Here is a 12,605-nt window from a genome sequence, read left to right on the forward strand (position 1 = left end):
GGGACTTAGATTGGGCAAACCGATGTCCTTACACTATTCTCTTATGGAAGGCGCTGCCCCAGCTGACAAAGCCCAGCACATCCTGAAATGGGAACGGAAGTTAGACTTTACAAAACCCCCTCTGGAGTGGCAACGCATGCTCCTTTTTACAAAGAAAACCCTTCATTGCATTACCATACTTGAAACCTACATTAAAGTCCTCACACACTGGTATTATGTCCCAGCTAGGCTTGCGAAAATCTTTCCAGAGGCCTCCCCCACTTGTTGGAGAGACTGCTCACACATAGGAGATATGATCCACATTTGGTCGAACTGTCCCAGACTCAAACCTCTCTGGAACAAATGTTTCTCTACATTAACCAGTTTTGGCATCAACCTACCCAGAACTCCCGAGACGGCCCTCTTTCACCTAGGTGTATGTAAACTACCCAAACATTATGGTGCACTTTGTATTTACCTCCTATCAGCAGTTAAACTTAATATAGCGAGATCTTGGAAAAGATCCCTTCCCCCAGCCTGGTCGGACATTATATCCACTATGGCATACATGTACTCTATGGAGAAGGGTATCTATTATGCCTCGGGTAGGACTGATTTCTTTGAACTGATCTGGTCCGACTGGAAAAACAGATTTGATACTCTCTGGCTCCCCACCTTTGACACCTAAATGGCAGTACACCACTAACCATACGAGCAGTAGCTCTGACCTCATCCTTACAAATCTGGATTACGCCACTAACCATACGAGCAGTAGCTCTGACCTTATCCTTACAAATCTGGATTAACCCCCTTTGAAGTCATCTTAGTGTATCTTCCTACCCTTTTTCCCCTTCCCCCCCCTCCCCTCTCTCTCTTGACGATAGCCTATGTCCTTTTAGGACACTGATTCTCTTTTCATTGAAATTTACTTTATGTCTGAAATGTCTACATATTCGCTTTGATGTTTGATGTATCTGTACTTGTTGTACGATTGTCTCGTACAGTTGTTGTATTTATTACACTTTTAACTCAACAAAATTCAATAAAAATTACATTTAAAAAAAAAAAAAAAGGGGGGAAAAATGTAAAAGCAGACAATATAATAGAAGATCACAAAAAATAACAATATCAAATCAGAAACATCTTTTTAGATTACTACAGAATGTCAGTTGGCATAGAGATTTGATTTTTGTAACTATTGATGTTGTTTCGCTTTATTCGTGTATACCTCATGACTTAGGTTTAATTGCTGTTAAGAATATGCTGACAAGATTTTCTGATTATGATCCTGAGTTTATTGAGTATATACTAGAGGTTATTTCTTTTTTACTGGAGCATAATTATTTTATCTTTAACAGTGAATTTTTCATGCAATTAAGAGGAACAGCGATGGGGGCGAAATTCACCCCATCGTATGCTAATTTGTATTTGGGAGACTTTGAAAGAATATTTATCTTTAGTGATGAGAATTTATATGCAAGTAATATTAAATTTTACACAAGATTTATAGATGATATTCTATTACTATGGGAGGGTCCCAACATTAAAAGAATTCATAGAACATCTGAATAATAATATTGGCAATTTAAGCTTTACTTATAGTACTTCAGAAACAAGTATGCCATATCTTGATATATTATTGACCCATGATCAAGAAAGCATAGTTACAGAAGTATATAGGAAAAAAAATTAGTGGTAACACTATTTTGAGAGCAGATTCATCACATTCTCAACATTTTAAAAAAGGCATACCCAAAGGCCAATATATCCGATTAAGACACAATTGTACTGATTTAAAATCATATTGGAAACATGCTAAAGAATTAACATCTTGTCTAATAGAGAGAGGTTATGATAAATCTATGTTAGAGAATATTTCAGAAAAGGTATCTGAGTTTGACAGAAAGAATCTTCTCAAAGATAAAAGAAAAGAAGAGAAAAGCTATGGAGATATTCATTTTATAACTACTTATAGCAGACAATATAAGAGTATCTGTGAAATTATCAAAAAGAGGATATCAATACTAGAAAAGGATAATGATCTCAAAAATGTGTCCACAAACTGTAAGTTTGTTTCCAGTAGAGCTGAAACAATTGGAGACAGAATAGCTAGAAATTTTGCAACAAATACAAACAAAAGTGAAGTAAAAATTAATTGGCTCTCAAATAGAATAGGTTTTTATAAATGTGGAGGCATTGCATTGAGGTTACACGCCCCCTCTGTAAGTACAAGCGTCAAGCGCCAACCCGGACTGGTGTGTTTGTGACTGCACAGAGGATTACATTACGGTTTGCTAAATCCTTACGGAACCGCCACAGGACAGGCAAGCTTTGACAGAGGAGGGGTAAGCCTACGGTTGCAATTTACTATGTTTATAATTACTTTGTGGGATAAGATACTTTAAACACAGTGACGACCGCGTAGTGTGAAACTCAGAGTGAGTTGTAAGTCATGGGTGCTTGTACACTTAACATATTCATGAGTAGTTACACTTGAGAGACTCTGTGACATATACAGGTGCTTTTTCATAATATGCTTTAGGCTAGCTGCTATTGATCCAGTATACTAGGAACAAAGGCCTGATAAGTGATATTTTGAAATTGTAATTATTCTGTTAATAGATCAGTACAGTCAACTAATGCTGTATATATAGGACTCATTAGGGCACCAATTATTATCAGTGTGTGCATATTATATATATATGAGTGATATATATGTCTATCTTTCCCGTTAGAAAAGAGAAGAAAAGAGGCACTATGTCCCTTTCGTATAAGCATATCTATAGGTCTCATTTTTGGTACATTCTCTGATACAGGATGAGATATATTTAGACTCTGACTTTACTCTACAAAAAATAGTATGGACATACAGGTAGTCTGTAGGTGTATCTTGACAGAGTGACTCATTCTATGTTGCTTACTTATGTATCCACTCATATATTAAGGAGATGTGAAAGGTCTTCTTTGTTATTCAGACCTTTAGCATATAGGCAATCTAAGTTAAAAATCCAATTAATAGCCTTTTCTCATAATTTCCACCTCTCCAGTTTTTTGTGACTTTTTTCATACCCAAGAAGCTGAAACTCTTAATGTTACCTTGGTGTTTGTATGTAAATTGTCTATATAGAGATGTCTCTATGTTCTTATTTTTTATCTGCAGTAAGTGTTCCCTAATTCTGTCTTTTAGTGGTCTCAATGTTTGTCCTACATATTGTAGTCCACAGACACACTGGATTAGATAGATCACACCTCTGTCTTGACATCTAATTAGATCTCGAATTTCATATTTTACATTTGTGCTATGAGATGTAAAATTGTTTGTTTTTAAACCACATTTACATACTTTACAGCTAGGACATGGGAAGAAACATTTAATCATTTTCCTATGTATGTCACTGACTCCTTGGTTTTTTTTTGTTTGGGTATGCTTGGTGCTAAAGTATTCCTTAAATTGTTTGTATTCCTATAAATGAACCTGGGTTGAGATGCTAGTCTTTCTCCACTAATGTCATCATTCTTAAGTAGTGACCAGTGTGCTTATTTTCACTATATTCAGTGATTAGTGGAATAATCAAAATGACCTAGTACCACCGTAACAGGTAATTATACAAATGTGACAAATGGCTACTCACACAAGTAATGCACCCAATTGTGCTAGTTGACAGGCTGGAACTTCACAGTAGTCCAGCTAACTGGTTTGAAGCAGGCAGCTGTACAGGTCAGGATGATTCCAGGGCTAACACAGTCGATGCCTGTATAGAGATAAAAAAACAGACTACCATACCCCAGTACAGTTGAGGATAAGCAGGGTTTATTGTTAAGGGAACCTGTTTGGCATTGGAGTCCAGTCAGCTGGGCGGCTGAGAAGTCCCAGCCAACCTATATGGCACCTGGAGGTGCCTTGGATGTTGTAAGTGTTCCCTTAACAACAAACCCTGTTTATCCTCAACTGTACTGGGCTATGGTAGTCTGTTTTTTATCCCTATACAGGCACCAGCTGTGTTAGCCCTGGAATCCTGCTGACCTGTTCAGCTGCCCGCTTCAAACCAGTTGGACTACTGTGAAGTTCCAGCCTGTTCAACTAGCACCATTAGGTGTATCACTCTTGTGAGTAGCCATTTGTCACATTTGTATGATTACCTGTTATGGTGGTACTAGGCCATTTTGGCGCCTCTGTGTTCTTCCCTTTTCAGATACTTCTCACAACCGGATTTGACCATCCTCAAACAGAGTCATGCCTCAATTTTGGATTGTACAGGGAGTGCAGAATTATTAGGCAAGTTGTATTTTTGAGGATTAATTTTATTATTGAACAACAACCATGTTCTCAATGAACCCAAAAAACTCATTAATATCAAAGCTGAATAGTTTTGGAAGTAGTTTTTAGTTTGTTTTTAGTTATAAACAATTTTAGGGGGATATCTGTGTGTGCAGGTGACTATTACTGTGCATAATTATTAGGCAACTTAACAAAAAACAAATATATACCCATTTCAATTATTTATTTTTACTAGTGAAACCAATATCTCAACTTTCACAAATATACATTTCTGACATTCAAAAACAAAACAAAAACAAATCAGTGACCAATATAGCCACCTTTCTTTGCAAGGACACTCAAAAGCCTGCCATCCATGGATTCTGTCAGTGTTTTGATCTGTTCACCATCAACATTGCGTGCAGCAGCAACCACAGCCTCCCAGACACTGTTCAGAGAGGTGTACTGTTTTCCCTCCTTGTAAATCTCACATTTGATGATGGACCACAGGTTCTCAATGGGGTTCAGATCAGGTGAACAAGGAGGCCATGTCATTAGATTTTCTTCTTTTATATCCTTTCTTGCCAGCCACGCTGTGGAGTACTTGGACGCGTGTGATGGAGCATTGTCCTGCATGAAAATCATGTTTTTCTTGAAGGATGCAGGCTTCTTCCTGTACAACTGCTTGAAGAAGGTGTCTTCCAGAAACTGGCAGTAGGACTGGGAGTTGAGCTTGACTCCATCCTCAACCCGAAAAGGCCCCACAAGCTCATCTTTGATGATACCAGCCCAAACCAGTACTCCACCTCCACCTTGCTGGCGGGAGACGGACTGGAGCTCTCTGCCCTTTACCAATCCAGCCACGGGCCCATCCATCTGGCCCATCAAGACTTACTCTCATTTCATCAGTCCATAAAACCTTAGAAAAATCAGTCTTGAGATATTTCTTGGCCCAGTCTTGACGTTTCAGCTTGTGTGTCTTGTTCAGTGGTGGTCGTCTTTCAGCCTTTCTTACCTTGGCCATGTCTCTGAGTATTGCACACCTTGTGCTTTTGGGCACTCCAGTGATGTTGCAGCTCTGAAATATGGCCAAACTGGTGGCAAGTGACATCTTGGCAGCTGCACGCTTGACTTTTCTCAGTTCATGGGCAGTTATTTTGTGCCTTGGTTTTTCCACACGCTTCTTGCGACCCTGTTGACTATTTTGAAAGAAACGCTTGATTGTTTGATGATCACGCTTCAGAAGGTTTCAATTTTAAGACTGCTGCATCCCTCTGCAAGATATCTCACTATTTTTTACTTTTCTGAGCCCGTCAAGTCCTTCTTTTGACCCATTTTGCCAAAGGAAAGGAAGTTGCCTAATAATTATGCACACCTGATATAGGGTGTTGATGTCATTAGACCACACCCCTTCTCATTACAGAGATGCACATCACCTAATATGCTTAATTGGTAGTAGGCTTTTGAGCCTATACAGCTTGGAGTAAGACAACATGCATAAAGAGGATGATGTGGTCAAAATACTCATTTGCCTAATAATTCTGCACACAGTGTATATGGACTTTGGTTTTGTATTTGTTTTCAGATTTGTTTTATTTTTTTTATTTTGTATATTGTGTATATTCTTTAGCATTTAGTAGGAAGTGCCCCCTATAGGAGACTTTCAATATTACATTTGTTCCTATATTCATTAGTGGAATAATAATCACATTCTCTTCAGAGGTTTTTAAATTTCTGGTTTAATATTTAATAAGTTCTCTGTGGTCAATGTTTCTTACTTTATTAATGTGTGTGTTTAACATATACTCATTGTACCCTCTCTCAATGAATCCATTCTTCAATATTAAGGCTTGTTCTTCCCACTTAGTGGGATTTGAGCAGTTTTTTTTTTATTCTAAGCAGTTGACCTTTTTTGTGATGGCAACTTGACTGATGTATATAATTGTTGCAATCAACCTCCTTAAAGTATGTTGACATTTCTAATTTGCCATCTTTAACTTCAATTTTTAAGTCTAAAAAGTTTATCTGAGAGTAGCTGTGTTCATATGTAAATTTTAGGTTTAGTGTGTTCTCATTCATTATGTTTAATGTGTATTCCAAATCCTCTAGCGTGCCTTTCCATATTATTAGGATATTGTCAATATATCTGTGGTACAGGACCAGGTCCGTGCTGTCTGGGCAGGAGTCCCAAAAAATGAGTTCCCACTCGCCCATGTATAAATTTGCATAGCTCAGCGTGAACCTGGTCCCCATAGCTGTGCCACATATCTGTCTATAGTATTTACCATAAAATAGTTGTGTGTTAAAATATAATTTATGCTATCCAAAATTACGTCTTTCTGCAATGTCGGTAGATCAGGGTCCTTGTATAGAAAGAAACTCACAGCTTCCAACCCCCCTGTGTGTGGTATACTAGTGTAGAGTGATGTTACATCACATCTAGCCATTATATGGCTGTCATCTCACATTAGGTTTTCTAGAATGCTTAAGACCTGTGTAGAGTCTTTAAGGTAGGATGGGAGTTGTTTGACATATTTTTGTAGGTTCCTGTCCACATATTCAGATACATTTCTAGATAATGAACCAATACTGGAAATTATTGGTCTACACGGCGGGTTCTGTAAAGATTTGTGTATCTTCGGGTAGATAATAGAACACTGGGGTTATGGGATATTTCCCTCCTATGTATCTGAATTCTTTCTCATTCAGAATCCCCAGTGTTCTATCTCTACTCAACATAACATCTATTTCTTTCTTATATCTATCTACCGGGTTGTTATGTAGTATCTGATATGTGTAGGTATCGTTCAGTATTCTGTTGCATTCGTTACTATAGTCTGCTTTGTTAAAAACCACAATGCAGCAGCATTTATCGGCTGGCTAAATTATGATGTCATGGTTATGTTTAAGAGTTTTGATAGTATCAATCTGTGATTTAGAGAAGTTATGTTTGAAGTTCTTCAATCTACCTGGTTGGATGTTTCTGAGGTCATTGCATACTATTGTCTCAAATGATTCAATCCCATTTCCCTTGCTATTGTTTGGGGGGAAATGGATTTTCGGTTCTAGGTTAGTGTGTGCAAATGTACCATTTGAAGTGGGGTTGCTTGTACTATAAGTTTTGCCATATTGTGATGCATTAAGTTCAAGTGGAGATCTCATAAAATATATTTTCAGTTAGTCTTCTAATGAATTCTTTAGTAATAACAAATGTTTGAAATTTGTCAAGGCTTCTTGATGGGGCGAAATAGATGATTCTTTGTCAGAAAGTTCAATTGAGCTTAGATTGCATAGATAAAAAAAAAGGATGCTTTTAATCCAAGGAACAAATCCTTTAAGTTAAAATGTAGCTTTTAAGTAGCATCTTTAAAAAACATCAAATTGACAAAGTGATCTTTTGTGTAGAACGCCAGGTCTAGGGGTCAGCTGACATGTTTCAGGACTGTGGCTGTAATCATAATTTTTTACAATTTTTGTTTTTTCTCCTTTTTTCTTTTTTATACACATTATTTTTGGGATTATTCCAACACAACACAAGGATCTACTACCGCTCACATTGTAGACGGACTATAACACCACCAGACTTTTCACAGCTCATATTATTTAAAAGACTATATTGTAGCTACACAATTCATATATACACTTCGGTATTATTTGCCTTATATAGTTTGATCTGGCTGTATATGATCTTGACTGTATCTACATGGATCCATGTTTTTAGCATTGTTTTTAGTATATTTTAGTATTGTCATTAACTATAATAAATTATTGTATATTGTAATTATACATATATTTCAACTTAGCCTTTCTTTTAGGCGCTCTTTATACTGTTGTCTGTTATTTCATTAACCTAGGGTTAGCTAGGCAACCTCTATAAGTGTTCACACATAGCGCTGGGTTTAACTCTAAAGTATAATAGAAACCCAATTGCTAAATTAGGAAAGTATTTCAGTTGCGTATAAATATGATTTTGATACTCACACGTCAAACTTTTCATACTCTGAATCTAACAACATGAAGGAAGTTGTTATTTTATCCATTGCTTGCTTACGTACAGAACTAAAGTCATGCGATTGCATTTCCTGTAGAAAAGAAAAGCTATAGTTGTCATAATGAAACGTGAACTTCTGAAATGTTCATTACATCATATCACACTCAATAACAGGATAAGTCCTAATATACTGCGGCACACAAGGATTTGATTTAGAAAAGTTTTCACCAAAATTCTAAACATTGGTCACATTACTTTATTTTTTGTAAAGCAATAGTATTGATGCCAATATTGAACTGGAGAGTCCAGTATTTCATTTGGCTGTTCAGTAAAACAAAACACATTTCCATTTTGTTGGTCCAAGGAGTAGCAGCTTAATTTTTAAGCCATCCAATTCCAGATTCTTCACAGATATTACAGCAGTCATGTGAAATTACTGTTTTTCATGTGCTACTGGTAGTCAAAGGGAGAATGGGGTGCATTTTTGTTGTTGTTATTATGTTTGCTGCAAGCCAGCTGGGCAAAATGACTGCTGTTTTTATAATGGTAGATAGACGAATACAATAACCCAGTTTTTTTTTTTTTTTAACTTTATTTATTTATCCAACAATAGTTACTTATAGGCAATAAATAAGCCATCTAGCCACACAGGGCTAGCAAAACAAACAAGAAAAACAACACACGTTATAAACAAATATATAGTAATGTGGCATTCTAAGTACCGGTATAAATAATAACTAAATACAGAATTATCAAAGCTGTTATACATACTATATATCATGACGACATCTTGTCGGATTTTTATTATTTCATTTATTCTACACCCACCCAAAAATAAATAAATAAATCCTTCCCTTCTACACCCACCCAAAAATGAATAAATTAATAAATCCTTCCCTTCTACACCCACCTAAAAATAAATAAATAAATCCTTCCCTTCCTTTTCTTTACCATAAACCTAGGGTCACAATTTCTGTATTTCTAAAGGGGTAAATTAATTAGTTCTGCTCTCTTTCAGGAAAATAATAAGCTGTATTTTAATATAATGAATTCATCCGCTCAACTTTTTTCCTTGCTTATATTTCCATTTTTTTAAAGATTACATTTCTTGCACCTGTTATTGTTAAATGTATAACTTTATGCTCCTTAAATAATCCTTGATGATCTATTAAAAATTTAAAATATTGGGCCAGATTACAAGTGGAGTGCTAATTAATGCTCCTGCTTGAGCGTTAATTGCGCTAGAAGTTTTCACTCTAGCGCTAACCCAACAAGCATAAAAAGCCAAATTTACAATATTTTGTGCATGTTCACATATTCCCCAATAGAAGTCAATAAAGCAAAACAAGTAGGGGAAAAAACATAACACCCCACTCTCACGCAAACGCAATCGCATATTCTTATGTGCGTTAACCAAACATGAAAATATGAATATCTCATATTCTTCACATAGAAGAATATGTTCTATTTATTCTTAAATAAATATTTTACATATATATATATACATATATATGATTTTTTTGTACAATATATATATACAATATGTATAGATATATACAGATATATATATATGAATATCTATTTATAAATACATAGCACATATTCCCTTCTGTGAAGAACATTGGAATATGAAATATTTACAGTAAACACATACTTAAATACTTTATGAAACAGGAATATTGCATAAATATGTTTTTACATGTTTTCATCTACGCAACTGCAAAGGGCTCCAATGCATATATATGACTAAATATGTGTGCATATGTATTTATGTGTTTATATGTGTATATATGTCTGTAAATACAATATGTGTATATATGTCTGTAAATAAATAAATAAATACAAAAGCCAATACTCTATCTTGAGCCAGAATTGTTTAATTTGGGCATCCCCATATAACATGTTTTAAATGAGACTCTCCAATTCAATGATAAAGTTATCTGTTCTACTCTTTTGATAGATTTCCCTACCATATCTCTATTAATTTCTTTATCTCTTATACTTATAGACGATTTTTTCCGCCATTGATTCCAGATTTCCCTTTCTTTCTAAAGAAAGCAAGACAATAACCCAGTTTTTTTATTTATATACATCAGAGACTAAGGGGAGGATATGAAAAAAGCCTGTATAGATATATTTGTTATTTATTTTTGTTATTTTTTTTTTGGGGGGGGGGGGGGTTGCATTATCCACTGGTCATCGATTATTTTCGAGCTGGCAATACTGTTATCTGCCAAAAACATTTTGGCTTTTATATCCCTTTAAGCCATACCTTTTTGTGTTGTTTAATAGCTGCTCATGCAGAGACAGAGTTAGAATAAATATATATTATTATTTTATCTTATTTTTTGATTTGGGTAGGCATGTACTTAAAATTGGCACACTACAGAATATAACTTTCAGTTGCAGGCTCGCATAAATGAGCCTGCTCCAAATTGTCAAAGCTTTTATACAGATTCATAAATGTGACCCTTAATCATTGTGCAGCATTCTCTTTTCAAGCGGTACCCAACCTTGTTCAAGTGAGAGTACACACGCGTGCACACAATAGACCGAAGTGAGTCAGCTCCCAAGAACAGAGACAATTAAATGAAAAAGTGTCATGATTTAAGAACACAGTCATTGTGCTTGTGTTCTTCTATAACCATGAGTACAGACATCTTACAGTAAGATGTGTTACTCGCAATGTATGTAACAATCAATAAAACAAAAAGACAGCACTACTTAACACTCTGCTTTTGAAAAAATATTATTTATTTTAAAATACAGGCATATTTGCTAGTACCTATCATTGCAATAAAGTGTACAATGACAATGAATTATAAATGGAAGTTATTAAAAAGTTAACAGCATAAGTGTGAAAAATAACAAGCTGTCACAACAATTCTACTGCAGTGTTTGAAAATGCATTTTATACACCTGCTAGTGGCAACCATCTGAGCCTGCTTTTCTGTCTGTAGGACCAGGGAAAATGCCCAGTTCTTCCTGGCCAGGATACACCCTGACTCTGCCTCCTTCACAACACATCCCCCAACCCCGCCCTCGACAGACTTTGAACCTGTTCTCCCATCGCATTCCGCCTACAAAACACCAGTGGGCCATAACCCACAAGACCACTGACCTCTCTGTCCCAGAAAGCCTCTGGGAAATATTGGAAGGTATATATTCATGGGTGTCCAGGGGGGGGGGGGGCAAGAGGGGGCATTTGTCCCCCCTGAATTTTCCTCCCCATCTGGAGTAAAACTGCAGAAAAAAAGACAATAGAATGCCCGTTTTTATGTCTTTTTACTCTTTCAATGTAGTTCAGTGTTAGAGATAGAAGCACAGTATTCTGGGAGTTACAAAGCATTCTGGAAATTTTAGTTCACCCCATGCTTCTCATTATTGTGTAACTGCAGTTCTGTACTCCAATTCCCAGCATGCATTATTTCCCTATCTCTCTCTTGAACTGGCGATCCTATGAAGGAACATGAGTGTTCATGTGTGAAAAAAACAAGCCTCTCATAAGCAGCCAGCACTGGGGAAAGTCAGATAAGTTCTGTTACAGCTACACTCATTTTTTTTCTCTCTCCTCCTTGCACCCTTGTGGCACTGTATATTTGTTACTAGTTACACAATCAGGAGCAAGCAGCATTCAACGATGCTGATTGACACCAATGAACAAGCCAAGTATTGCTAAATCCTGCTGCTACCTGTATAACTGCTAACAATCTGTGTGTACAAAGTAGTAGAAGAATGGCAGGCAGCTTGCAAGAGGAAGAGAAAGGAAATAGGGCTTATAGGGAGCTAAGTCTAACCTAGTATGGCTCCCCTTGAATCCCCTATTCTGTGTGTGCGTTATCATTTAAAGGGATATTAAACACTAATTAAATAATAGAATTATGCATTCAAATAAAGATTAGTCTGAGAATAACATGTAGATATATTTTTTAAGTTTCATTAGTTGTTAAAATAAGTGTTTTAGTGTCAATAAAACAATGAAAGCTGCCAGGATGCCACTAGAGTGTGCAGCCAATGGCTGTGCGGAATATAACAGTGTTCTGCACTTTCATTTCTAACAGGAACTGAAAAGCTTACAATTTCAGAATAAAATTACAGGAAAAGGGGACCAAAAAAAAATAAAAAACATTTTTCTTATATATATATATATATATATATATATATATATATATATATATATATATATATATATATATATATATATATATATATATATATGTATGTATATATATATAAATATGTATATATATGATTTATCATTTTATATTACCATCTCAAAGCGTTTAATGTCCCTTTAACTACTTATTAGATTACAACAATTCTGGGATTTATTGCTTCCTGAAGCAGCCTAGGAAAATGCTATTTAAAGGGACATAA

The 12,605-nt window shown here is 35.8% G+C and overlaps 1 protein-coding gene across 1 annotated transcript in view; it reads right to left on the reverse strand.

Annotated features, from left to right (window-relative positions):
• Positions 1-8,307, reverse strand: part of LOC128649248 (trichohyalin-like) — a 229,744-nt gene extending 221,437 nt beyond the window's left edge. Inside the window, exon 1 of the mRNA XM_053702401.1 lies at positions 8,219-8,307. Coding sequence (XP_053558376.1) covers positions 8,219-8,277 — 59 coding nt within the window. The 5' untranslated portion in view covers positions 8,278-8,307. The remainder of the gene's footprint in view (positions 1-8,218) is intronic.
• Between the last annotated feature and the right edge of the window lie 4,298 nt (positions 8,308-12,605).

This window comes from Bombina bombina, chromosome 2 (assembly GCF_027579735.1).
Source record: "Bombina bombina isolate aBomBom1 chromosome 2, aBomBom1.pri, whole genome shotgun sequence".
In the NCBI taxonomy this organism is placed as follows: Eukaryota; Metazoa; Chordata; class Amphibia; order Anura; family Bombinatoridae; genus Bombina; species Bombina bombina.